At 39.3% G+C, this 27,932-nt stretch overlaps 1 protein-coding gene across 1 annotated transcript; it reads left to right on the top strand.

Moving 5' to 3' along the window:
* LOC307066919 (zinc finger protein 577-like) lies at positions 1-27,854 on the top strand (the record flags this gene model as incomplete). Its single annotated transcript, XM_079724138.1, has 4 exons — positions 1-10; positions 107-259; positions 998-1,093; positions 27,673-27,854. 4 exons carry the CDS (start codon positions 1-3, stop codon positions 27,852-27,854), a joined length of 441 nt encoding a protein of 146 aa, XP_079580264.1.
* Between the last annotated feature and the right edge of the window lie 78 nt (positions 27,855-27,932).

Genomic DNA, 27,932 nt, shown 5'->3' with positions numbered 1-27,932 from the left:
ATGGTCTATGGTATGTGAAATAGTCACAGTGCACATAATTTATCATGGGGAAGATGAGCAGAACGTGCTCCTGTCCCTGTTTTCCACATCGTATTATTCCACCTAGGATTGCACTGGAATTTGTTATTACAGGCATCTTTGTCATTTGAGGACGTGGCTGTGGGTTTCACCTGGGAGGAGTGGCAGTTACTGGACCCATCTCAGAAGGACCTGTACAGGAATGTCATGTTGGAAAACTACTACAACCTAGTGTCAGTAGGTAAGGGCAGTGTATGGTCAGGCCGCCCAGGATGGCTGTTCTCTTACACTCTGTCCATCCCCTGCTTTACCAGTGCCTGCTTCGCCTGAACCCTACTCACGTGACTGACCTTCATGCATCCTTGCTCCAGGCCCCAGCTACTGATCGCTCTAGCTTTAGATCAGAACATCTCTACTCTGATAGGCTATCATAGGGGTGGTGAGGAACCTGCCCTTCTGCTGGTTTCCCTGGTAACCAATGAGCCAACCTGACATCAGTTTCCCCTATAACTGGTAACACCCCCCCACCTCCCACCCCCAGCGAAGTCTGCCGCCATGTCTTGCCCGCCATCTACCGCACATGGTGGGGTGTCACTCCAGGACCTTTCTTCAGACACATAAGCTCCCCCATCCATGAAACCATTGATGTCTCTGTCGCTGACTCCAGGCTCTTTCTTCAGTTTTGAAGCTGGGCAAGTATGGCCTTGTAGGCCTGCAGGGTGCAGCCCAACAGGCAGCCTCACAGTCAGTTGCCTTTTCTTTCTCATTTAGTGAAATCTGGAGGGTTCCTGGAATATTTCATGGTTTGGACTAAAGCATCATAGGTTCTAGAGTATATTCTTTCCCTTTCCGAGTTAAAGGTTTTTACTTTACCAAAGTATGAAGGGTGTGGTCCTTGACATAGAACTTTCTCCAGTTTTCGTAGTTTCCCCAGGTTCAAATCCTCGGTGCCAAGCGTTCCGTGATTTCCCATTTACAGGATATCAGACTCCCAAACCAGATTCACTCTTCCAGTTGGAACAAGGAGAACCCCCATGGACGGTAGAGGGAGCAGGCCAGAGTCAAACCTGTCCAGGTGAGTGAGTGACAACCAAGAAGATGGGGAGAAAAGACATGGAAATTCCAGTTGGTCAGTGAAGGGTTGATGCTTCTGAAATGCTGTCTAGAGAACTTTCCTTACACCAGTTGGTGGCCCGTAAGCCTAACACCTTTCTGTATGTTCTTTTTTTATTTGGCCATGCTGCGCAGCATGTGGGATCTTAGTTCCCCTCCCAGGGTTCGGACCCGTGCCCCCTGCAGTGGAAGTGCAGAGTCCCAACCACTGGACCGCCAGGGAAGTCCTGCATGTTCTGTATTAGGGCTGTTCTTCTTTGCCTGCCACTAAAGGATGATGTCTTCCTTTTTTTTCAGTTTTCTGGATCTGACTGCAGTTTGTCTCATCCAGGACCTTGAGGTCTTAACCTGGTTCCATTCCTCCCAGCATGCTCCCTCATGCCTTCTCCTTTTCTTTGTCTGCAGGGGCCTCACTTCCTGTTCTTCACCTTACCTGCTATGAGATACATCTCACTACCTGTTCACATTGCTTTGCACTTAGCGCTGCTCCCTACCTCTGCAATATCCCCATCCCTTTTGAAAGGGCTGATTAATATCCTTCCGTGACCATCCACCTCAGCTTCATTCATCTGAAAACCACACACCCCTCGTCTCCCAGGGCACCTCTGTCTACTAATTCACCCTCTGCTTCCCCAGCTTTCAGATTCTGTTGTTTTTTTGTTTTTTTTAATCTTCTGTTAAAAGTTTAATTCATTCTTAAGGCCTAAGCTTTCTGTTCTCTGCTGGAGAGTCCCACATTGACTCCTGCTAATATATGACCTGCACTCTAATCATCTGTGTGTTGCCAGGCATCAGGGCCTCTGCCCTATGATGTTCTACTTCCTGTATGTGAAACCAGAACCCTCCTTTCTCCCAGATAATGTCTTCACTATCAGAGTGTGTATTTGTATATACGGAAGATTTAACCTCTCTGCACTCTAACAGGTATTCCCACCTCTCTTTCTATAGTCTGATCTGCCCTCTCATTCTATATTTTGCCTGCACCCAAGATATCTGTCCTGTGAAATCCTTTTTCCTTCACCTTCAGGAATGAGATCATTTTTCCTCCTGGTGAATCCTTTTCCTCCATGTGCATTTTATTTAGGTTCTCCTGTACTGCTGTACACCCTGGTGCCCGGTCACCTTTGAGTTGCCTTGAGTCTTTCCTATTTACTCTGTTCTATATTTCTGAAGGTCTCTGCTGTTCCTATTGAATTTTGTTTTCAAAAGGCCTTTTGGAAATTCCACCCTCTCAGGTCCCCTGATGGCCATGATGATATGGACTTGTTTTGTTCCAATTCCTACATATATAGGTTGATTTCAGTTTTTCTTTTAGCTCCTTTTGAGGTTCTGGTTGTATTCCTCTGTGGATAGGGGGCATGAAAGCAGTGGGACTTGATAAGAAAACATGAAGAGTGAGAGTTGGTTGAGAAAACAAGAGGTCCACATTTATTTTTTGAAGTTGAGAAGAACCCAGCCAAATAAAAAGAAAAGCATTGGGCTGTGGTAGAAACAGGGTCAGAAGATGTCCTGGAAACAAGTGACAAAATTACTCCAAAGAGGAGGAAGTGATCTATTTTATTGAATGCCACAGATTATGTCAAAAAACCCGAAGACTGGCATGTATGCCTTTGATCATATTGCATTTTTACATCCAGATGCCGCCTTCTTTCACTCTGAGTTCTCTTTTTCTGTCCATGAAGTTCAAGTGCACACTCGAAACTCCCTCTTTCCTGACTTCCTATCTGTTTTCGTATCTACACCGCACTAACTCAGTCCTGATCGTATATTTTATTGTATTGTTTTACTGGTTGGTATGAGGCTTTTTCCATATAGAGGAAAGGGTCTGTATCTTATTCTTCCTTACTTAGCCTAACCACAGAATAATTCACTCACAGTATCACTTGCATCCATTTATCACATCTTTCATGAAAGCAGGTTTGGTGGTCCCCCACCCCGCCCCTGGGTGCATGGCTTGCCGATCTTAGGTCCCCAACCAAGGATTGAACCTGCACCCTGGGCAGTGAAAGCGTGGAGTCCTAACCACTGGACCACCAGGGAATCCCCAAAACTGGTTTGGTTTGGTTGCATTTTGGTTTTAATTTTGTTTTTCATCAGGGATGTGTGTGAACTATGTGGGAGCCTTTTCCAACTATAGGCTCTGTCTCTTGAGATTGGGCTTCTGGTTTGCTAGGTGTAGGGGGTGACCGGAGCCTATGAGGTATTTGAAAGGCTTGCCAGGCAATTGTGCTTTGAGCCCTGTCATTGAAGAACCACCACTCTAATGTGCTCTGAGGGAGATGCAGATGAAATAAAAGACAAATGTAAAAATCTCTGTTGGAAAGGGTTGACGTAGGAGCATAAAATTTTAAAATTTTTAGCATTTGATTATGAGGTATAGACAAGGATTGATTTACAAAATCAGAGAAAACTGAGCTTTGATAAAGTGTTACTGAGAGGATAAAGTGTGCTTCTTTTTGAAAGCATAATAAAATAATTTCTGCAGGAAAGAGAGCTGGGTTTTAAGTAAAAGTGTTGACAGAAGGCCTTGTGGGTCAGTAATAATGTAAAAAGAAGACTTTGGAGATGGAAATGAGGAAAACAGTGTGGAAGATTCTTAATAGATTGGCCTATAGGAGACCGCAAGGAAATGGCTGATTACTCTGGGTTTTATGTTAATAATTGGCTTAGAAAGTGTGATTTTGGTTTTGTCTTGTCTTTTTTGGCTAGTTCTAGAGAGTCTTTCTTGATAGCTGGGTGGTAACATTGTAACAATGGGAAAATATAGCTTGGAGTTCTAGGATGAATGGAAGGTAAGGACGATGAATGTTTTCTTTGTCCTGGATGGGAATGATTCTTCAGAATCTCTTCATTGGTGGGTGACAGAGATGATTTAGGAACAGAGATCAAGGAAGAATCTGGCATTAGTGGAAAGTAGAAAATTTGGAGATGAGTATATTAAATATATTATAATGGGAAATACAGGATATGATGGTCTATACCTGTGCTGTCCAGTGTGTTGGGCACTGGCCACATGTGGGCTACTTAAATTTAAATTTAACATTTAATTAAATTTAAATTTAATTAACATTCAGTAAAATTACAAATTTATTTCTGCAGTCAACTCTAGCCACATTCAAGTGCTCAACAGCCATACGTGGCTAGTGGCTACCATATTGGAAAACACAGATATAGAATATTTCCATCACTGCAGAAATTTTTATGGGGCAGCTCTGTATACAGTTACAATATGATCGAAGAAGGTGGTATTTCCACCAGTCAGTACATGGGATTTGGGTAGACGGCCCAAGGACTTAGTTTTAAATTTCAGATGGTTATATGTGTGTCTGGATATATTAGATCATGTGAGGTTGTATCATACCTAATAGAAAGTTGGAGTATTAACTACAATATTACTATTAAATAAGTGATTGGTGTCTTAGAAAAGTTTCATTTTGGTGTGTAGTCAGAATGAGAGGGGAACGATTTAGTAACAAGGCGATTATTGAATATTTTACCTCAGTACTCTTGGAATCACACTCTGTAGATCCTACATTCTGATTTTCCAGTTGTAACCCTTTGTTACTAAAGCCCATGTTGCTTATTTGTTTGATCAGCATAGATATCGTTTGATGTCTCTGGATGGACTTTTCATGTTCTCTGCGTATTCCTCTCCCCAAACTCTAAAACTTGGAATGCCCTTGTCCTGGGCCCTCCCCTTTCTCTACTCGTTCTTCTTAAATTATCTCATCTAGTTTCATGCAATCCAGATATTTAAATAATATTTGTATACTCATGACTTAAAATTATTATCTTAAGTCTAAAACTTTCTCCACACTCATATATCCAGCCAGGTACATCATATTTTCTCTTGAGTGTGTATTAGTCATCTCAAACCTGATGTGTACCTCAGAATGGAGCACTTGATATCCCACAGATGCCAAACCTATGTCTTTATTCTTCCTCGTCTTATTAAATGGCACCAGCTCCTAAACAGATGCTTCAGCCGCATCTTGAGGCCCTGTCCTTGATTCTTCCCTTTTCTACCTCCAGAGTTCATTGTGATGGTGAGTCTTAGCTTTCCTTCCTCTATACTTATCTTTTCCTCTTCCATCATGCATACTTTGTTTTTGTACATTTTTTCATCTCCTTGGTAGTCATCCATGCTGAGGCTACCATTATCTCTTGCTGGAACTCTACCGTAGCCTCCTGTGTGTTTTCTCAACAATTTTATTTCTCCAATTCATTCTTCCTATGAGTCATGTGACCTTTTGGAAATATCAATTCAAAACCTGTTGTACTTCTGTCAGAAATTTTTTGGTTGCTTCCTGCTATTGTTCTTAGCATAAAATCCAACTTTTAACAGTTTACAAGATCTATACACCCTCAATTCTACAGACCTTTCCAAACTTATCTATTTCTACTTCCCTCAAGCTCAGGATAGTCCAAGTATGTCAGCCTCCCTTATGTTTCTCTATCATGCCTAAGTTTTTTTTGCCTTTGGATTTTTGCATTGCCTGTTTTCCTCTTGGAATAGTCTTCATGTAGTTATTTGCATAACATTGCTCATTCTAGTCCTGTGATGTCAGCTTAACTTTTTTTTCTCTCGAAGATGACTACTTTGTCTAAGATTGACCTTCCACTACTCTGTCACCTCCTTCATACCATTTTTCATGTTCTGTAATTTTCTTAGTACTTTGATTACCTCTTGATTCTTGCTCTCTTTCTCTCTTCTTATTAGAATGACAGCTCCATGGAGACAGAATATATTAGTCAAACTGTAGTAACATACTAATTCTAATATTCTAATATATTATTCTAATATTCTAGTATATTCCCAAACACCAACCCATTCAGTGTTTGTTGGACGGATAGATCCATCCCCTCCATCTTCTTTTTTTGTATTCCAATCAGTGTGGTTCTATTTCTACTTCTGTCCCCATTTTGCGAGGTTCTATTTGGAAAGCAGCCCACATTATATTTATTCATTGTAGACTGCCCATCATTGTTTCTAAAATAGCTATTTTTCCTTTTACTGTTTTATAATATTGTCTCTTTTTAAAAAATATTTATTTATGTATTTATTTGGTTGCGCCAGGTCTTAGATGCAACAGGCGGGCTCCTTAGTTGCAGCTCACCAGCTCCTTAGTTGCAGCATGCAATATTGTCATTTTTCACAGAGCATAGGATACATTTCCATAGTGGACATTTCTCTTAGACTGGGATCTTAAAAGAGCTAGCCCAAACCATGGCATTTTTGTACCCTTTTTTACCCCCTAAAATTATCACGGATGTTTTCTTTTTCCTAGAAGAAATATGGGAGATTGATCCTATGCAATGGCACCCAGAAAACCAAAATGGGATTAAAACTTTGGAAAGATGTCAGCAAAATTATGCACTTGGAAGTAATTTCGATTTATGCAAAAGTCTTGTTCCTTTAACACAAAGATACAATAATTTTGGTCCACATTGTAAAAGTTTGAAATCACATTTAGGTTTTGTTATTGGGAATAGAAGATATGCAGGAAAGGATTCTGATGAGTTCAGTGGATATGGGAAATCATCTCTCTACCTCCAGCATAATAGAACTCTTACCAGAATTAAATACCATGGCTCTGTGAAACCCAATAGCACTAAATCACAGCTCAATGACCATCAAAAAATTTATCCAGGAAAGAAACCATACACATGCAGTGAGTGCGGGAAAGCCTTCTCCAGGAAGGCACATCTCATTAGACATCAGAGAACTGAAAGGGGAGAGAAACCCCATGGATGCAATGAATGTGGGAAAACATTCATGAGGAAGATTCAGCTCACTGAACATCAGAGAACTCATACAGGAGAGAAACCCCATGAATGTAATGAATGTGGGAAAGCCTTTTCCAGGAAGTCACAGCTCATGGTCCATCAGCGAACTCATACAGGAGAGAAACCCTACGAATGCAGTGAATGTGGAAAAGCCTTCAGCCGGAAGTGCCGGCTCAACAGACATCAGCGCTCTCATACTGGAGAGAAATCATATGGTTGCAGTGTGTGTGGGAAAGCCTTTTCCCAGAAGGCATATGTCATTGCACATCAGAGACTTCACACAGGAGAGAAGCCTTACGAATGCAGTGAATGTGGAAGAACGTTCTTTTTTAAGTCAGACCTTACCAAGCATCAGAGAATTCATACAGGAGAGAAACCATATGAATGCAGTGATTGTGGAAAAGCCTTCAGAAGCAAGTCAGAGCTCATTCAGCACCAGCGGACTCACACCGGAGAGAGACCATATGCTTGCAGTGAATGTGGCAAAGCCTTTGCCCACATGTCAGTCCTCATCAAACATAAGAAAACTCATACAAGAGAGAAAGCTGTGGATTCCCCAAAGCTGGAGAAACCTTCCTCAGTGAGTCATAGCTCTTTATTCATGAGTGAACTCGTACAGGAACAAAACCCTATGAACGCAGTGCCTGTGGAAATGTCTTTTTCGGGAACCCAGCCCTTATTAAACATCAGCGAGTTCCTAGGGGGCAGAAATGTAGTGATTGTGGACCAGCCTTTTCCAAGAAGTCAAGCCTCAGTAGAAAATCGGGAATTTACACAGGGACTAAGCCTTGCAAATGCAGTGAATGCGACAACCCCTTCAGTAACCAATTATGTCTTATATGTTACAGATATTGTGTAGGAAAAAAATCCTCAGATACCTGAGATGGGAAAAAGCCTTGAGCAAGAATCCTCCCTACATTCATTATGTGTCAGAGCTTGCTTAGGAGAGAAATGCTGTGGATGGGGTGGTTGTGGAGAACACTTCTGTGAGAAGTTAGGCTTAGTAAATATCAGCGAGATCACATTGGGCAGAAATACAGCTCTTGTGGGGGAGCCTTTTCCTAGAGGTGATATTGCAGTTGATATCAAAGAATTCCCACAGGACCAAAACCTTAGAGTGTGATGGTTTTTAATGATAAATTGTATCTTATCACTTGTCAGAAGAGCATAGAAAGACAACTCTAGAGGCACTGAAGGTGGAAGACATGTTTAGTAAAATGTGGAAGCACTCATAGAGAAGAAAAATCCCCCAAAGGCAATAAAAAATGGAAATTCTATCACCAAACTAAGTCATGTATCACAGTTTTACCTTGGAAAGTGGGAAAGACTTTTGTAAATAAAGGAAATCTTCTTGGACACCAGGAATTGCATTGTGCAGTGAAAACCTAAGAATATAATGAATGTAGAAGGACAGCTATATTAGTTTCTCATGGCTGCTGTAACCAGTTATCACAAACTCGGCATCTCATAACAGCACAATTTATTATCCTGGATCTCTGAAGTCCAAAATGCATCTCTGGGCCAAAAGCAAGGTTGTTCGCAGGGTTGCATTTCTTCTTGGAGGCTCTAGAGGAGAATCTGTTTCTTTGCTTTTCCAGCTTCTAGAAGCTGCCCAAATTCCATGGCTTGCGGCCCCTTTCCTTCCTCAGAGCCAGCAATGGCTGGTCAACTCTTTCATCCCTCCAACACTCATTTTTCTGTCTCCTCCTTCGACGTTTAAGGACCCTTGTGATTACATTGGGCCCACCCGGATAATCCAGGATAATCTCCTATCTTTTTTTTTTTTTTTTTTTGTGGTACGCGGGCCTCTCACCGTCGCGGCCTCTCCCGTTGCGGAGCACAGGCTCCGGACGCGCAGGCTCAGCAGCCATGGCCCACGGGCCCAGCCGCTCCGCGGCATATGGGATCCTCCCAGACCGGGGCACGAACCCGTATCCCCTGCATCGGCAGGCGGACTCTCAACCACTGCGCCACCAGGGAGGCCCAATCTCCTATCTTAAAGTCAGCTAATTAGCAGCTTTAACTCCATCTACTACCTTGTGTCCCCTTTGCCTTATAATATAGCATGTTCACAGGTCCTAGACATAAGGATGTAGACATCTTTGGGAGGCCATCATTCTGCCTACCAGAGGCCACCCTTTGGCACCCAGTGATTTGTGCCTATCCCGCATGCAAATGGATTCATCCTATCCCAGCATCTCCAGATGTCTCAGCCCATTACAGGACCAACTCAGAGTCCAAAACCTAACCTAAAACTGATCAGCTCAGGAGTGCCAAATCTCATCTTCTAAATCTAGTGTTGATAGGCTCTGGGTACAATCCATTCTGAGGTTTCTCTCTGTGAACCTTTAAAACTGTAGAAACAATTTATATGGTCCTAAAATAACTTAATTCCATCTTCTACCTTAATTCCCCTTTACCATGCAAAGTAACATATTTACAGATTCTAGGAATTAGGACATGAACACCTTTGGGATTTGCCATTATTTTGCCTACCACAAAAACATTAGATTTCAGAGAATTTACACTTTGATAAATTCCTACCTAGCCCTTAAGTAAATTTGGAAAAGCATGTTTCCAGAGAAATAATTATCTAAAGTAATTATAATCTAAGTATATTAACATTTTTTCTTTAATCAGAGAATCTTACACTGATTGTTAGATGTGAACACTGTGGAGTGCTCTTGAAATGTATAAATCAAATTCTCAGCACTGGAAAAGAACTCTTAAATGTCCTAAAGGAATATGAGATTTATGCTGCTAGAAATACTACCAAACATACGTTTGTATCTATTTCTGAAGTTGCACAAATTAATATATCCACATATATCATAATGAACCTAAATCCTGACCAGTATTTTTCACAGCCAACTCCAACAACTCCTTTTTCTTCAACAGTATGATGTATATATTGTCCCACCTTAAATAACAACAAGAAAAGACAAAATACGTGAATGGACTTCTTCAGATGTTGGATAATAGGGAGCTCAGAACAGCTATCTCTGAGAGAAGGAAAACAAATGAAGTAAGCCTTATGATTGCCCCCAGCCTACTGCCTGGAGAGAGTTTCCATTCTGCAGCATAGGGAGGAGGAGCCCCAAAAGATCTCAGTCTCCTTGTATTGAGACAGAGTTTAGAGTTAGTAGAATTCAGTGTGGCTGAAATCAATCCATGGGGCAGATGACAGGAGAGGAGAGAGCTGTGCCCAGAGAGTGGGAGAGTTCCAGAGTTCTAGCAGTCCTGCAAGAGATACTGTGAAAGCTATAATAATATTTATATATACTAAAGGCACTTGGTAATTATGAATTTAGTCATAATCTAATGAGTCGAAATAATTTGTTTTAAACTAAATACCATATTCAGTTCATTCTAGTCCTTTTTGAGCTCATTCATAGGCCAGGCTAATTGCCAATAATGAGATTAGAAGCACGGGCTGTGGTGAGTATTGTTTTTAGATTATTTGTTTGAGTAGCTCAGGGGAGGGGCAGTTGGAGGGCAATTTCTAGGTCAGAGTTCTAGAGTTCCTCCACAAGTTTTTAAGTTGTAATCAGCACATATACGTGAGGAAACTCCCTAGGCTGGAGAAAGAACCACTGGAAATGAACATGCCGAAATGAACATCCTTGGAGCTTGCACAAAGTTGGGAATAATTTGTGTTTCCACCAACTGGAATGGAAACACCTCCTTAACATTTGGAGACTCACTGTGGAACTTCAGAAGAGCATTGTCTCAGTGGGTGACTCAAATTGGATCTAAAGGCTTCTCTGAACTCTCCTACCAAAAAAGCATAATGCAAACCACTAAAAAAATAAACTGTTTCTAAGTAATTTACTGCTTCTCAGGACAAAGCCCAATAGTATTCAAAAGGAATAGGAAGCAGTCCATCAATCAGTAATGTAAAATTCACAAAGTCTGAAATCTGATTAGAGCCTACCCCGGTATGCCAAGAAACAGGAAATAGCACCCATAAACCTGAAGGAAAGTCGATAGAAAGAGACCCAGAAAAAAAAAAGGAAAAAAATTTAAAGAAAAAACCCCAAAATTTTAAAACCAATAATAAATGAAAAAATAAAAAATTTTAAAAGAGGAAAAAAGTATAAATAAGAAACAAATAAATGAGACCCAGAAATGACACGGGTGATAGAATTAGCAGGAAATGATGTTAAAACAGCTATTATAAATACTTCATATGCTCAACAAGGTTGCGTCAAGTGGATTATAGAAATTATAATTTACTGTGGGATTCTGCAGGTCTTTTGGTAGTGAATTCTCTCAGATTTTGTTTATTTTAAAATGTCTTTATTTCACAGTCATTTTTAGATAATATTTTCCCTGGAGATAGAATTCTAAATTGACAATGCTTCTCCTCTATCATTTAAAAAGTGTGAATCTAGTATCTTCTGGCCTCCCAGAATTGTTTCTGGTTAGAAGTCAACAATCATTCATATTACTCTTTCCTTGTATCTAATGTGTCTTTTTTTTCTCTGGCTGTTTTCAAGATTTACTTTTTGTCTTTGGTTTTCAGCAGTTTCACTATGATGTGTGTAAATATGATTTGTCATTAAAAAATAGAAACCAAGTTGTCCTTGTAATGCCTTTAGGAATTGTAGTGTTGATTAGTTTTTCATCACTTTGTTTTAATTTGTCTTCTCTCTTTTTTCTTAATCAGTCTTGCTATGGATGTACCAAATTTAGTAACCTTATATAGCAGTTTAAGTTTTTTTTTCTACTTAAGGTTCAAGTTGTTTTTTTCCCCCTAGCCTTGTAAAGTGAGAATTAGATTCTTGATTTTACACCTTTCTCTTTTTTCTAATATGAACAATTAAAGTGATAAACTTTGCCTACAGCCAGTGGTAGGCTACATTTGTGCTACATAAGATCTTACCAGTATAACTGACAAGCACACACAGAATGATGTTTTTAAAGTGGACCATGGTTGTGAGAATTGGTAAAGATCTGTCTTGCCCGCTAATAACCCAATATTGTCAATATTTCCCTTCCTAGTTAGTGATTTTTGCATCTTGTTTATGAAATCTTTGCATATCTCATGATAGTCGTGTGAATTTTCCCCTAGAAATTTAAATATTTTACTATTTATATTTAGATCTGTGATCCATTTTGAATTTATTTTTCCCTGTGTGTGAGGCATGGGATGAAAGTTCCTTCTTTTTCTCTCCATACTGTTATCCAGTTGAACTAGTACAGTTTATTGAAAAGACTGTTCTTTTTCCCCACTGAATTATGTTGGCATTGTGTCATAAAGTGGATGGTAGTGTATACTGAATCTTTTTCCAGGATCTTTGTATTTTGTTCCATTGTTGTATTTACTATCCTTGTACTAATAATACTACACTGTCTAATTACAGTAGGTTTTTGCTGAAATCTGGTAGGGTTATGCCCTCCAGTTTTTTTCTTCTTCAAGGTTGCCCTGGCTATTTAAGTCTTTTGTACATCCATTTAAATTTTAGAACTCACCTCCATTATTTCTTACCCTCTCTTTCATATACTTTATCTCTTTGCATTCTTTATTCGAGTATACTAATTCTTCAGCCGTATCTATATGGCTATTAGTTTGTCAATTGGTCTCTAATTTTAGTTACCGTATCCAGTTGATTCTTGTTATTCACTGTACTTCTATAAAATCACTGTGAACACTGAATTAGCAAATATTGAACATTGCTCATAGGGGGATTATGGACTAGGTTTCTGCGAGCCGCTGGTTACTTCATTTCTGTCAGTCAGTCAGTGGATAACCTTGTTTTATGTGTGTTTCTGCTTAAAGACACCTTATTTAATATGTATCATTCATTTATTAACATTAAACTCACTATAACTCTTGCCTGAACAAAGCTTATCTAACACATGTATTTGCTCGATAAGGTACATCACTGCCTTCTTGCACTTAAAAACACTAGACAGTACTTGAACACTGTGCTTGGGGGCCATTTTAAACAACAAAATTACCAAAAAAGAAAGTTTAAAAATGTGAAAAACGTGACACTAAGTAGACCACGAAAAGGACACTTGTTTTCAATAGCAGAGCTGAAATAAGAAGGCAGAACATCATTTTGCTCAGACTTAGCTGGGAACATACACATTGGGCAACTCAAATGATTCATTGCTCAAACTATTCTATGCATGTCTGCAAATGTTCATGAAAGTGCTGTGATTATTGATTTTGAGTCAGAAAGAAATTTTAGCAGGTAGGTGAATTCACAATAAATCCACGAATAATGAGGATCGACTGTACTTTATTTTTAAATTTTTCTGCTGGTTTATATACATCTAAATGGTCATTTTAATAATATCTTATTCCTTCCCCATATTTTAGATATCTTATTTCTCAATATATTAAAGCTTTACATTAAACATTCATAATATTCTGAGCTGATAATTCCTGCATGTGTAGTCATTTCATATCTGATTCTATTGTTTGTTCTATCTGTTGAAAAGTGTTCAGGATAAAAGCTCCTTGAGGACAGATTTTTGCTGTGTTTATATGAGCACTTAGTTCTTTTCCACCTTTTAAATATATGTTGAAAATATTTTACAGAGATTACTGTTTTAGGGATATTTTACCTGCAGGATATAGTGAATATACCTTTCAAACACTTCTGATTTACTGGATTAGTTGATACTTAAGTGTTCAGTTGCAAGATAGATAAAATGGCATTTTACTTCTTTCCATAATGACTAGTGAGAACTATGACACAGAGATACAGCCTTTGTAACTTATGGTGAAAACAGCCATAACATATACCGGTAGGTCTTTTTCTCATCAGTAATGGTCACCACACATTGGAAGAAGAATGTGTGATAATTACAGGAATTAGTATCATTTGAGTATATTTCTGTGGACTTTACCTGGGAGGAGTGATAGCCACTAGGTTCTGCTCAGAAGAACCTGTACCAGGATGTGTTGTTGGAGAATTCTAGTAACCTGTGACACTAGTTAAAGATGATTGCCCTATCATTTGGAGCACACAGCCAATAATAGCCTTTCCTTTTTCAGTTGCCCTAGCTTCCAAAGGGCCTCAAGATACTGAATTTGAGTTTATAGACAATAGATTCTCAGACCCTCTTCTGTTCCCAGGTGGAAATTAACATGCTTTCACCTTCATTTGATCTTTAATATGCCAAGGTGCAAGTGTGTCCATTCCTGAAACATTCTGTACTCTTCCTAGACGTCCCCCACCAAGTCCAATTGTAAGTGTCCAAGTCTTTGTCATTGCCCATGAACAGGCTATCAGGCTACCAAAGCAGATATAATCCTTAATTTCAAACCTGGAAAAGAGCCATGGAGAGTAGAAGATGAAATGCAGTGTCAGTACTTTTCAAGTGAGTAAGCAACTGAGAAGCAGCAAGATGGGAGACCTTGAAAGTAAAGTAGTTAGCCATGAAGTGTTGACCCTTCCATATGTGTTTAACAAGGCTGAAACTCTGAAGGTCATTACAAATACCTAAATCATTGGCAAGGCTCTCTTGCTTGCTGTTTCAAGGAAGATGTGCCTCTTTTTCTCTCTTTTGGTTTGATTCAGTGTTCAGTAGAACATTATTTTCTTTGCAGCATCCAGACTTCCTCCTTTTCTTCTGCTTCCTCTTTGGCAATGTCAGTTCCTGTTTTCTCCACATCTCTTGTTTTCACTTCTTTTACCTGGTCAAATGTAACAATTCTTCCAGTTAATACAGCAGCACCTTTTGTCCTGGGGTAAGGAGATTTGGTCCACTGTGCAGGTGGCTTTCTGTGGGCCATGTGAGAATGTATCAGAGCAAGCTAGAAGGTGGGAATGTTGACCACAGTGGTGGTCTCTAAGTATGATATTGAAGCTTTGGTAAGGTTCATTGGCTATTGCTTTCAGAATTAATTAGAGAAGAAAGAATCAGTAGGATAGGATAACTACACTTACGGTGAGAAGCTGAGGGTTCTTTCTTTCTTTCTTTCTTTCTTTCTTTTCTTCCTTTCTTCCTTTCTTTCTTTCTTTCTTTCTTTCTGCGGTACGTGGGCCTCTCACTGTTGTGGCCTCTCCCGTTGCAGAGCACAGGCTCCGGACGTGCAGGCTCAGTGGCCATGGCTCACGGGCCCAGCCGCTCCGTGGCATGTGGGATCTTCCCAAACCGGGGCACCAACCCGCGTCCCCGGCATCGGCAGGCAGACTCTCAACCACTGCACCACCAGGGAAGCCCTGAGGGTTCTTTATTTTAACCTGCTTCCCCCAGATATTTTTTCAAGACTTTAGTTGGCATCTTTCCTTTGTAATCATTGGTTGTGTCTGATGGATGGACTTTCTCCATGCTCTGGGCATCTTCTAAAGTCTTCAGAGTTGGATAGCATAAAGCCTCATCTTTGTCTATTTCTATCATTTGTTAGCAGTGTAAATGCATTAAATTTCATGGCCTTAACAATACTATTTATATGCTGATGACCCCCAAATTTCTGTCTACAGGCCAAACCTTCCCTTATCCTCATATAGTCACCTGGATACTTCCTTTTTGCACTTGGAGATCTAATACCTATCTCAAATTCACGTCATTTTTCATTCCTCTTTTCACTCACACCACAAATTTAATCCATTACCAAGTCTGGTCTTCCTGTCTCCTTATTATATCCCGAGGGCCCCCACTCTTTTCTGTAACTATTGTTTTCACTCAAGCCTCAATATCCAGTAGTATTTTTTGCCAAAATTTTTTTAGTTTACTTGAAGATACTCTCACTTCTTTAATCTTATTTCTCTCTATTCTCCACATAATAACCAGATGATTTTTTAAATTTTACTATTGTTATTTATTTATAAATAGTAAGTAAGGAAAGTCAGTGTTTCAAGCTACTCTCCCCCAAAGGTCATGAACATAAACTTCAGAAACATCTGGATTTTTAAAGACATAAGGTTTTGACAGTTACTTGGAAAGAAAAAAAGGGATATGGGAATATAAACCATCATACAGAAAGAAGAGTCTTCAAGTGGAAGGGTAGGGAGAAAGATCTAAAGTAAAATCTAAGAAAAATGCTATATGACATAGCAGATCATTACCAATTTTCACAACCACAGTCCACAAACCTAAAAAAGTATTTATGTCACAAGATTTAAAACCTTGTGATACAGATATGCAAAGGATGACATTTTTTTTTAAAGGTGAATTTTAATTTTATTTATTTATTTTGGCTGCATTGGGTCTTCGTTGTTGTGTGTGGGCTTCTCACTGTGGTGGCTTCTCTTGTTGTGGAGCACGAGCTCTAGGTGTGCAGGCTTCAGTAGTTGTGGCTCACGGGCTTAGTTGCTCGCCACATGTGGGATCTTCCTGGAGCAGGGATCAAACCCGTGTCCCCTGCATTGGCAGGTAGATTCTTAACCACTGCACCACCAAGGAAGTCCAGGATGACATTTTTAAAGTGAAAACTAGTACATCTGTCTCCTACTATTACCTTGAATGGCATCCTGTTACTATTAGTATAATATCAAAATTCCTTCCAGGGTCCTCCTACACGTGAGCATTTCCTGACTACTGACTACATTTCTGTTTACTTTGTATAAAAATGTTTGAAGTATAACATAGTTAATTTTTACAATCAGCACACTGTATAACGAGCATTTAGATCAAGAATACCAGAGTACTGTGCCGGATGCCATTGTGTGAATATAAAACAATTTATTCATTCTGCATTCAGGCCTTTATGAGTAATCCTCCTATATAGTTTTATATAAGTGTCTTCCTTTATTTTATTTTATTTTTTTGAAAATATTTATTTCTAAATGGTTTAGACTTAATGTGAAATCCCAAGATTATACACAAATTTTATGCACATTGTTTTTGCAGATTTCCTTAAGTGGTAATTTTACCACATTTGCTTTATCATAGTCTATCTATCTGTCATTACACACACACACACACACACACACACAGAGGTACATATTGTTTTCCTGAACTCTTTACCCCTAAATACTTAAGTGTGTATTTCCTAGAAACAAGGTCATTTTAAAAACATAAACAGAATACAGTTATCAAAATCAGAATATTAATATTGTTACAGAACTATTATCCAATCTACAGAGTTTATTCAGATTCTACTGATTGTCTCACTAATATTTTTTATAGTAAATGAAAAAAAAAACCCTTCTTTTGCTGTCTTGCTCATTCTGCCGTGGGTACTCTGGCTTTAATCTAGACGTCAGAGCTTGCTAATTATGACTCAACTTCTTTAGGCAAGAAACTATATGGATGCAACAAAAGTGCAGTGAATACTTGTAAACCACTCATGACCATGCCTTGGAGAACTCATGCAGGAAAGAAACACCATGAATGCTGTGATTGTAAGAGAGCCTTTCCCAGTAAGTTAAAGCTAATCACTCATCAGGAAACTCACACAGGAGAGAAACCATATGGATGCAATCAACATCAGAAAGTCTTCATTACAAAGTCAGTGCTCACCTATCATCAGAAGACCCGTCACAGAGAAGGGAAATCCTATGGATGCAGCAAATGTGGGAAAACTTTCCCTTGGAAGTCAAAACAGCTCACTTTACATCAGAGGACTCATTCAGGAGAGAGACCTTTCAGATGCAGAGTATGTGATAAAGGCTTCATGGTTAGGACACATCTCACTGTACATCAGAGAACTCACACAGGAGAGAAACCATATGAATGCTCAGATTGTGAGAAAGCCTTCTCAAAAAAGGCTCAGCTCCTGATTCATCAGCGAATTCACACAGGAGAGAGACCATTTGGATGTAGTCAATGTCAGAAATCCTTCATTACAAAGTCAGCACTAATCTATCATCAGAAAACCCGTCACAGAGAAGGAGAATCCTATGGATGCAACAAATGTGGGAAAGCTTTTCCTTGGAGGTCAAAACTCATTTTACATCAGAGGACTCATTCAGGAGAGAGACCTTTCAGATGCACAGTATGTGATAAAGCCTTCATGGTTAGGACACATCTCACTGTACATCAGAGAACTCACACAGGAGAGAAACCATACGAATGCTCAGATTGTGAGAAAGCCTTTTCAAAAAAGGCTCAGCTCCTGCTTCATCAGCGAATTCACACAGGAGAGAGACCATACGGATGCAGTGAATGTCCACAAGCCTTCATCCAGAAGTCAGATCTCAGTAATCATAAGAAAACTCATCATACAGTAGGGATATCCCATGAATGCAGTGAATGTGGGAAGGCTTTGTCCTCTAAGTCAGCTCTCATTATACATCGGAGAACCCATACAGGTGAGAAACCATTCAAATGTAGTGCATGTGATAAAGCCTTCACAACAAAGGCACATCTCATTGTACATGAGAGAATTCATACAGGAGAGAGACCATATGAATGCTTAAATTGTGAGAAAGCCTTCTCCACTAAGGCACAGCTCATGATTCATCAGCGAATTCACACAGGAGAGAGGGCTTATGGATGTAATGAATGTCAACAAGCTTTCATCCAGAAGTCAGGTCTCACTAACCATCTACAAAATTGTCATGCTGGGGCAAAATTGTATGGATGCAGTGAATGTGGGAAGGTTCTGTCCTGTAAGTCAACTCTCATTATACATCAGAGAACCCATACAGGTGAGAAACCATTCAAATGTAGTGTATGTGACAAAGCTTTCGCAGCTAAATCCTATCTTACTGTACATCAGAGAATTCATACAGGAGAGAGACCATATGAATGCTGCAATTGTAAGAAAGCGTTTGCTACTTTGTCAACTCTCATTGGTCACCGGAGAACTCACACAGGAGAGAGACCCTACGGGTGCAATGAATGTCAGAAAGCCTTCTTTCGGAAATCAGCTCTTGCTAATCATCAGCAAACTCAGCATAGAGGAAAATCCTCTATGCAATGACTGTAGGAATGTGAGAAATCTCTTTTGATTAATCTTATCTACTCAGAGAACTCATACAGAATAGAAATGCCTATGAAGGCTTTGATTATATAGACCCTTTTGGAACCCTTGTAGGAAAGAAACCTTATATATGGAATGAAAGTTGTACATCTTCCAACTGAAGACATCTCCTCATTATACCTTAGGGAATCTCACCAAAAAAGAAACATTATAAAGGCAGCAATTGTCAAAAGACTTTATTTGAAAGTCACAGCCTATGCATTTAGGAGGTAAAAACCTATGGATGCAGGGAAAGTGGGAGATTATTCTTTTTCAAGTCATATTTGTTAAACATTATGGTATTCATTCAGGAGAGGGACCCTACAGTTGCAGTGAATGCAGCCAAGCTAAGAAAAATTACATCTCATTGTACATAAAAATAGAAATTTCAGGAATGTTGTGATAATGACAGTATTCCCTAGAAACTCAAAACTCTTTGAACATCTTGTACAGGAGAGAGATCCTGTAGGTGCAGTGAATGTGGTAGTCTTAATGCATATCTTCCGATAATGCATATCTTCCTTACATCAACAAACCCAGATAGGAGGAAAGCCTTGTTAATGTAGTACATCCTTCATATAGATGTCAAAGCTCACTAATCATCGACAGATTCATATAATAGATAAATCTTTTTGAAACAAGGAATGTGGAAAGCTTTTGAAAGTGACATATTAAACACCAGTTACTTAATTCAGGAGAGAGTCCAGTAGATATAGTTAAAGTCTGCCTTTGGCCACAAAAGGGTACGAATTGCAGTGATTGTCAAAATGCTTTATTTACAATTCGGAGCTCCTTAATTGCCCGCTAACTCATATAGCAGAAAGACCCTGTTCTCGGGGATAATTTCTAGATTCAATGAAGTTATAAAATCCTTAAGGAATGATATTTCTGTTCTACTCCAGTAAACTCATACATTACAGAAAAACTGTGATTATAGTCACTGAAAATGCTTCCTATGGAGGATTGGCTATCATTAAGCACCATGAGCTCTTGAAAATAGAAACAATTTGCTCCACACAGAGACTTTATGAATGAATGTGGCAAAAGCATCAGTGATAAATTATATATATATATATATATTTTTTTTTTTTTTTTTTTTTTTTTTTTTTTTGCGGTACGTGGGCCTCTCACTGTTGTGGCCTCTCCCATTGCAGAGCACAGGCTCCAGACGTGCAGGCCCAGCGGCCATGGCTCAAGGGCCCAGCCGCTCCGCGGCATGTGGGATCTTCCCGGACCAGGGCATGAACCTGTGTCCCCTGCATCAGCAGCGGACTCTCAACCACTGCACCACCAGGGAAGCCAGATAAATTATATTTTATTTTTGCATTTCATGGTTTTATTTCTTCACATCTGACTGTATCTTAAACTGTGATGCATGTTACAGTTGATGGAATGTCATCATTTCATTGTTAGGGCTTTTCTACATTTGGTGGCATTCTAGATTTGAGTAATTAAGTAAAACCTGGAAACTATAGAATGAAATAATTTTCTAAGGGTTTAATATAATTGTTTTAGAAAGGATTCCAGAGAATATTCTACTACAAATATTAGGTATTTTCACTGCAAATACAATGCTGTTTGAATATAGAAAAAAATCAGAACATAAGGATCAGTTGGATTTCAACCAAGGTTTGTAAGGGTTATGTTGTAGACTATATACTACGTAAAATGGACTTTATGTATTTAATTTAATTTTTATTTTTGGAATTACATGAAGAATGTAATTTTTAGGGTTTAATAAATTTCCAGCATAGGCATAGAATGTTGAGTAATCTAATATAAATAGAAGTGTTCTATTTCCTTATAAATCAAAATTTAATATGTAATTTGACTCATTAATAAGTCTAAAGAATTACACCACAAAAGTTTGTTGCCCTTATTTTTACTGTCTTTTGTAGTATTTCTGCCAACTGTGATGATACATCACTTCTTGAAGCCTACATTTTTCTAGAGCCTTATTTTTGAAATATCCAAAGATGATAAAAGATGTACATAAAATACTAAAAAACAAGCAGCACATAAGACTGAAGGAGGGAAGAAGACAGGGTTATGTGTGGTGAGTTCAAGTGCATGTATTTCCACTGCTGTGTCAAACAGGAAGTTTGGAATCATTATTATAACATGTCCTTGGGCACTACAAACATTTCCTTTCCTCTTAGCATTTCCTAAAATGCCTGGTATTTTTCTAATATTAAGAATAACATTGCAGAAATTGGAACTCTTGCACATTGCTGGCATATAAAATGGCTCCATTGCTATGTAAAAAAAAGTTGGTGGTCCCTTTAAAAAGTTAAATATAGAATTACTATATGACCCAGGAATTCCACTCTTGGGTATATGCCCAATGAAATTGAAAACAGGTACTTAAATACTTGCATAACGTTATTCATAGCAGCACTATTCACAATAGCCAGAAGGTGGAAACAACCCAGATGCCCAGCAGTGGGTTACTGGAAAAACAAAATGTGGTATGTGTATATACATGTACCTATACACACACATATATGTGTAATGGAATATTAATCATCTATACAAGTGAAGCATCGATATACATTATAACATGAATAAGCCTCAAAAACAGTACACTGAGTAAAAGAAGCCAGACACAAGAGATCACATATTGTATTTCTATTTATATGAAATGTGAAGAATAGGTAAATCTATAGAGACATAAAGCAAATTGGTGGTTACCAGGACCTGGGGGGAAGGGGAAATTGAATGATTAATGGATATGTAGTTTTCTTTTAGAATGATGAAAATGTTTTGGAACTAGATAGAGGTGGTGGTTGCATAACATTGTCGATAGAGTAAGTGGTCACTGAATTGTATACTTTGAAATGGTTAATTTTATATTTTGCGAATTTTTACATCAATAAAAGTATATTTCAAAAGAATAACATTGCAGGAAACTTTGCACTCAAAATGCAGATAAAAATCAAGTTGCTTACAGAAAAAAAAACCTCAGCAAAACCGGTGTAAATATATCTTCTTTAACTTAATAGATATTAGCTACCAGAACTTTATAGCTAACATCATATTTAATGATGAAACTTTGAAGATGTTCCCTAGTTGTTCACCATTGAGGTACAAGTCTGCTGCCTCGATTCCTGCTTAACACTCTGCTGGAGGTCTTAAGCAGCACAGCATGACAGTAATAACTAAAGGGTTTAAAAATTGGAAACAAAATTGTCATTATTTGCAGATGATGTGATTGCCTATGTGGAAAGAGGAGAACCCACAGACAACCACGTAAAATAATGAGAGTCCACCATATAGCACAGGCAACTATATTCAATATCCTGTGATAAACCATAATGGAAAAGAACATAAAAAAAGAATGTGTGTGTATATATATATATGTGTGTGTGTGTGTGTGTGTATACATGCATATATATATATATATAACTGAATCACTGTGCTGTACAGCAGAAATTAACTCAACATTGTAAATCAACTATACTTCAAGAAAAAATTTAAAAAAGGAATCTAGTAGCATTCTCTAGATGCTTGGTCAATATGCAACTTCAGTGGAGTGCTAGGCACTAGTGATAATCAGAACACTTTTGAAAAGTTCTCTATTCACAATAAAAATTACGAGAGAATTTGAAAGATTTATATCACTTTATTGAAAGACCTTTAAGATGACCAAAATAAAGGAAGTAGATTGTCTATTAAATGAGAAGGCTCAGTATAACAAAGATAATGGTTCGCCTCCAATAAATAAGTCTTTTAAGTACCAAGATGCAAATAAACATTGTTGAACATCCAAGAATATGCATGAACTTCTTGAAGAAATTACTAAAACATGAATTGTATCTGTAAGAGACAAACATAAGCAATGGCAAAAGAACTGCGAATAAGCAACGAATCCGTTTAACCATAGATATAAGCCTTTAGTAGATTATGGGAATTTATTTACAGAGCCTAATGTAAGTGCTAAAAACAATGACTATAGAAAATATAAAACTGAATACTACTCAGCCATTAAAAAAAAAATGCCATTTGCAGCAACATGGATGGACCTAGAGATTATCATACTAAGTGAAGTAAGTCAGACAAATACCATGTGATATCACTTATATGTGGAATCTAAAATATGACACAAATGAACCTACCTACGAAACAGGAACAGAGTCACAGAGAACAGACTTGTGGTTGCCAAGGGGGAGGGATGGAGAGGGAGGTTGGGGTTAGCAGACGCAAACTATTATATATAGGATGGATAAACTATAAGGTCCTACTGTATAACTCAGGGAAATATATTCAATATCCTGTGATAAAACCATAATGGAAAAGAATATAAAAAATAACGTATATGTATAACTGAATCACTTTGCCGTACATCAGAAATTAACATTGTAAATCAACTACAATTTAAAAAAAATTATAAAAGTAAAAAAATTGGGAGAGAAATGGGAAAAGAAGGTAAACGGTAATATAGGAACATTGATCTCATCATTTTAGTCTAGGGAGGGAGGTAGATATAATCTAAACTGACTTATAAAGAAATAGAAGACTAAGTACATGTCAACAAAAAATTAGTTGATCTAAGAAAGAAATGGAAGATCTAGGAGTTGTCTTGTTGATGCTCGGAGGATGTTGCTCTTTATGGTTGAGCAGGTATTTCTGCTGATGGGGCAGGTTTGGTCAATGCCTAATGCAGATACACAATGCACAGTGCCAGGAGAGGGGAGGCCACAGGGCAGAGAACATTTTTATGTTTAAATTTTCCTGGGCATTCCCTGGCAGTCCTGTGGTTAGGACTCCGCACTCTCACTGCCGAGGGCCCAGATTTGATCCCTGGTTGGGGAACTAAAGTCCCATAGGCCGCATGGCATGGCCAAAAAATAAAAATAAAAATAAATAAATAAGATTTTCTTGTCGTGCCATAAAGTGTGAATTTTATTTCACATACATGTAAAGTATAAAAAGAAACATCAAGTCTGTGGTTAACTCTGGGCAGTGGAAGGAAAAAAAGAGGAGGTGGAACTCTGTGAATTGTATCATTACCCATAGTAGGGACTCAAGAATTAGGGTAGGGGCTTCCCTGGTGGCGCAGTGGTTGAGAGTCCGCCTGCCGATGCAGGGGACGTGGGTTCGTGCCCCGGTCCGGGAAGGTCCCACATGCCGTGGAGCGGCTGGGCCTGTGAGCCATGGCCGCTGAGCCTGCGCGTCCGCAGCCCGTGCTCCACAACGGGAGAGGCCACAACAGTGAGAGGCCCGTGTACAGCAAAAAAAAAAAAAAAAAATCCTGAAATGTCTAGTGCTGCAAAATTCACAATTATCATGACTTTGCCAGATGTTGTGTTCATGAGACTCATGAATGGGGCCAGTGTTTACATGGGCCTTCTCCTACATAGACACCACCAGCGAGTGAACCATATTCACACTCTCAGAAACTCTCATAGATTCTCTCCTGAGGCAAAAGCCACTCCAACTGTCCTGCTTCTAGCAATCACCTTCATTCTGTTTTACTTCACCCATTCTATCCTTACAATCTGTAATGTTTTTTTTCCAAATCTCACCTCTGGGTGCAACACACTGCTACCTTTCTGGCAGCATGTTATCCCACCCTCAGCCCCCTGATATTGTTCCTTCAGGATCTCCAAGTGCCAAGATTCTGCTCTTAAATGGTGAAAAAAAAAAATCCCATGTGACTAATGGCCCATTCACAACACTTTCTCTTTTCTTCAAATCTTCTGGTTAATCACTTATTCAAGCAAGGATATATGGATGTCCAGCACATGACAGACATACACCCAAGATACTGATGATGGAAAGATTTGGACGGCACTGACTAAGCCGTGTGGAGGCTTCCAGCTTCACTCAGAAGGCAGACAAACAATCAAATAAAGACAATAGTGCATAAGTGTTAGTGTTATCTTGATGCTTTGTGATTGTTTTTCCTTTGAAGTCATTGATGGAAGGATGGAAGTGAAGTTGGACAGAAATAATTTTGGGATATATCATAAGTTTAATGGTTTATTAGGGCAATTATTAAATCGGATGCAATATTGTATATTGATAAGCAGTGCTGGCTTTGTGGGCCAACAATAATTATAACTCACGGGAAGCAGCTTATTGTAAGACTTAGGGTATTTACCTATAAAATTAATAAATTGTATCCTATTAGATTATTGTGCAGAACTAAATGAGGAGGAGGCAGGACTTCCAAAATAGCAGAGGACCTGTGTAAACCCACTGTTTTATGAAAGCAACATAAATACTGGAAAAATGCAGCTCTATTTATAGTAGCCAGGACATGGAAGCAACCTAAGTGTCCATCGACAGATGAATGGATAAAGAAATGTGGCACATATATACAATGGAATATTACTCAGCCATAAAAAGAAACGAAATTGAGTTATTTGTAGTGAGGTGGATGGACCTAGAGTCTGTCATACAGTGAAGTAAGTCGGAAAGAGAAAAACAAATACCGTATGCTAACGCATATATATGAAATCTAAAAACTACGGTACTGATGAACCTAGTGGCAGGGCAGGAATAAAGACACAGACATAGAGAATGGACTCACGGACACAGAGGGGGAAGGGGAAGCTGGGATGAAGTGAGAAAGTATCATGGACGTATATACACTACCAAATGTAAAATGGATGGCTAGTGGGAAGCAGCTGCATAGCACAGGGAGATCAAGATCAGCTCGATGCTTTGTGACCCAGAGGGGTGGGAGGGATAGGGAGGGTGGGAGGGAGACGCAAGAGGGAGGGGATATGGGGATGTATGTATATGTATAGCTGATTCACTTTGTTGCACAGCAGAAACTAACACAACACTGTAAAGCAATTATACTCCAATAAAGATACTTTAAAATTTTTTTAAATATTGGAAAAATGATTAAAGTCAACTCTTTTACGACTCTAGAAGTGAACCAAAGGCGTACAAACAACCTGAAGAGCATTTTTAGTCAAGAAAAAAGTTTGAACCTCAGTAAAAACAGTAGGGTTTGTGGAGTTCTAACTTTGTTTACTCCCATCCCCCCTCCCCAGTTCTGCACTAGCTTTAGAAAAACAGCAACCTCACTGCTACAGTAGCCATGAAAACCATTGGTCAAAAACCAGTCTCAATTGTTTAACACTGTGGTAGCTTAAGGCCGCAAAACCAGTTGGGGAAAACATTAGCTCAGCCAAAATTTTAAAAAGGAATGTCTGAAGAATAAGATATTCACAAGGAGCTGTTAAACACTCTGACACATTCCTGAGGATCTAAGAGGCCACACCTACACAGCGATATGTACATGCCCAGAAAAGACCTGACGGTCACTGATAATTCACCTCTGGCTGACCTTGAAATCCTGCAGCAGGAAGAGAAGGCTAGGACAGACTTGTAAACTGCCTAAGCATCGAAGTAGTAGTACAGGGAGGGGTTGGGGAATGCATTAGGAGTACGGGACGAACAGATATACCTGACCACATAGAAAGTAGATAAACACAAGGATTTACTGTAGAGCACAGGGAACTATATTCCACATCTTGTAATAACATAATGGAAAATAATCTGAAGCTGTACACCTGACACACAATATTGTAAATCAACTATAGTTAAATCTTTAAAAATAATAAAACAGGGCTTCCCTGGTGGCACAGTGGTTGGGAGTCCGCCTGCCGATGCAGGGGATGTGGGTTCGTGCCCCGGTCCGGGAGGATCCCACATGCCACGGAGTGGCTGGGCCCGTGAGCCATGGCCGCTGAGCCTGCGCGTCCGGAGCCTGTGCTCCGCAACGGGAGAGGCCACAGCAGTGAGAGGCCCGCGTACCGCAAAATAAATAAATAAATAAATAAAAATTAAAATAATAATATGATAAGAAAAAAGAAAAAATAAAGTAGTGGAGCATTAAGGCACAAACTACCCTTGGCAAAAGGTGAAGGCCTCACTGACTCAGGACAACTAAGGAAGCTAACCAGGCAGAGACTTCAGAGACTGCACCCTGCAAGGGAAACAGACCAGGAATGTCACTGAACAAACTGCAACAACAGTAACAGCAATAGCAACGAATTCTGAGGAGAAGGGGCATCTGATACCGAAAGTAACAACATTGTATTTTCTAAAACGTCTCCCTTTGGCAAAAAAGTGATACACAAAGAACAGGAAAGTATGGCCTTCACACAGGAAGAAAAAGGAATCCATAGACGCTATCGGAGGGGTCTCATATGTCATTACTACAGGAAGACGTTAAATCAGCTATTATAAATATGTTTGAGGAACTAAAAAAAAACATCTCTGAAGAACTGAAGGAAGTATGACAATGATGTTTCAGAATCCCCCCTGATACCAGAGGCATCCTTGGAGTCCTCCCTGCCAGAGGCTCTTTTCATTGCCCAGGGAATATGTTCTTTGCTGTACAGACCTCAGAACTCCAAAGCAGTCAGAACTTCCTTGTGTCCTCAAAAGGGCAATGAGGCTAAGTGAAAACATCAGCAGCAGCTTAGGTCTGGCTAAGGGTGACGTGCAGATAAATGCCGGAGCTTCTGTCGCTGTGGAGATGGAGGGCACCACCCTCCTGGCACTTGGATGTGTTGTTCAGCTACCCAGAAGCTCTCTGTGGTTTATGGATTTTTTTATTGGAGGCTTAATCACATAGGCATGACTAAATTTGATAAAGGGAATTTATAAAAATCTTTGGTGAACATCATACTTAAAGGAGAAACTTTGAAATCAGGAAGAAGGCTAGAATGCTGCATCATCACTTCTTTCAACATTGGACAGAAGTTCTCACCAGTGCAATTGGTAGAAAAATAAAGATTTTAAAATGTGAAATGATGGGGAAAACTCACTATTTAAGGATGATATGACTTTTTGGGGGTTTTTTTGTTGTTGTTGTTTTGTGGTACACGGGCCTCTCACTGTTGTGGCCTCTCCCGTTGCAGAGCACAGGCTCCGGACGCACAGGCTCAGTGGCCATGGCTCACGGGCCCAGCCGCTCCGTGGCATGTGGGATCCTCCCGGACCGGGGCGTGAACCCGTGTCCCCTGCATCGGCAGGCGGACTCTCAACCACTGCGCCACCAGGGAAGCCCAAGGATGATATGACTGTTTACATAAAAATCTAGAATAATTGTTTTGTGTTCTTTTAGGTGATGGTCAGTCGGGTGAGACCACAAGAAGGGACTCAGAATAGGTACAGGGAA

This window comes from Hyperoodon ampullatus (assembly GCF_949752795.1).
Source record: "Hyperoodon ampullatus genome assembly, chromosome: 18".
Lineage (NCBI taxonomy): Eukaryota > Metazoa > Chordata > Mammalia > Artiodactyla > Ziphiidae > Hyperoodon > Hyperoodon ampullatus.
Note: the sequence above shows the minus strand (reverse complement) of the source record. Positions and strands in the feature narration are given on the sequence as shown.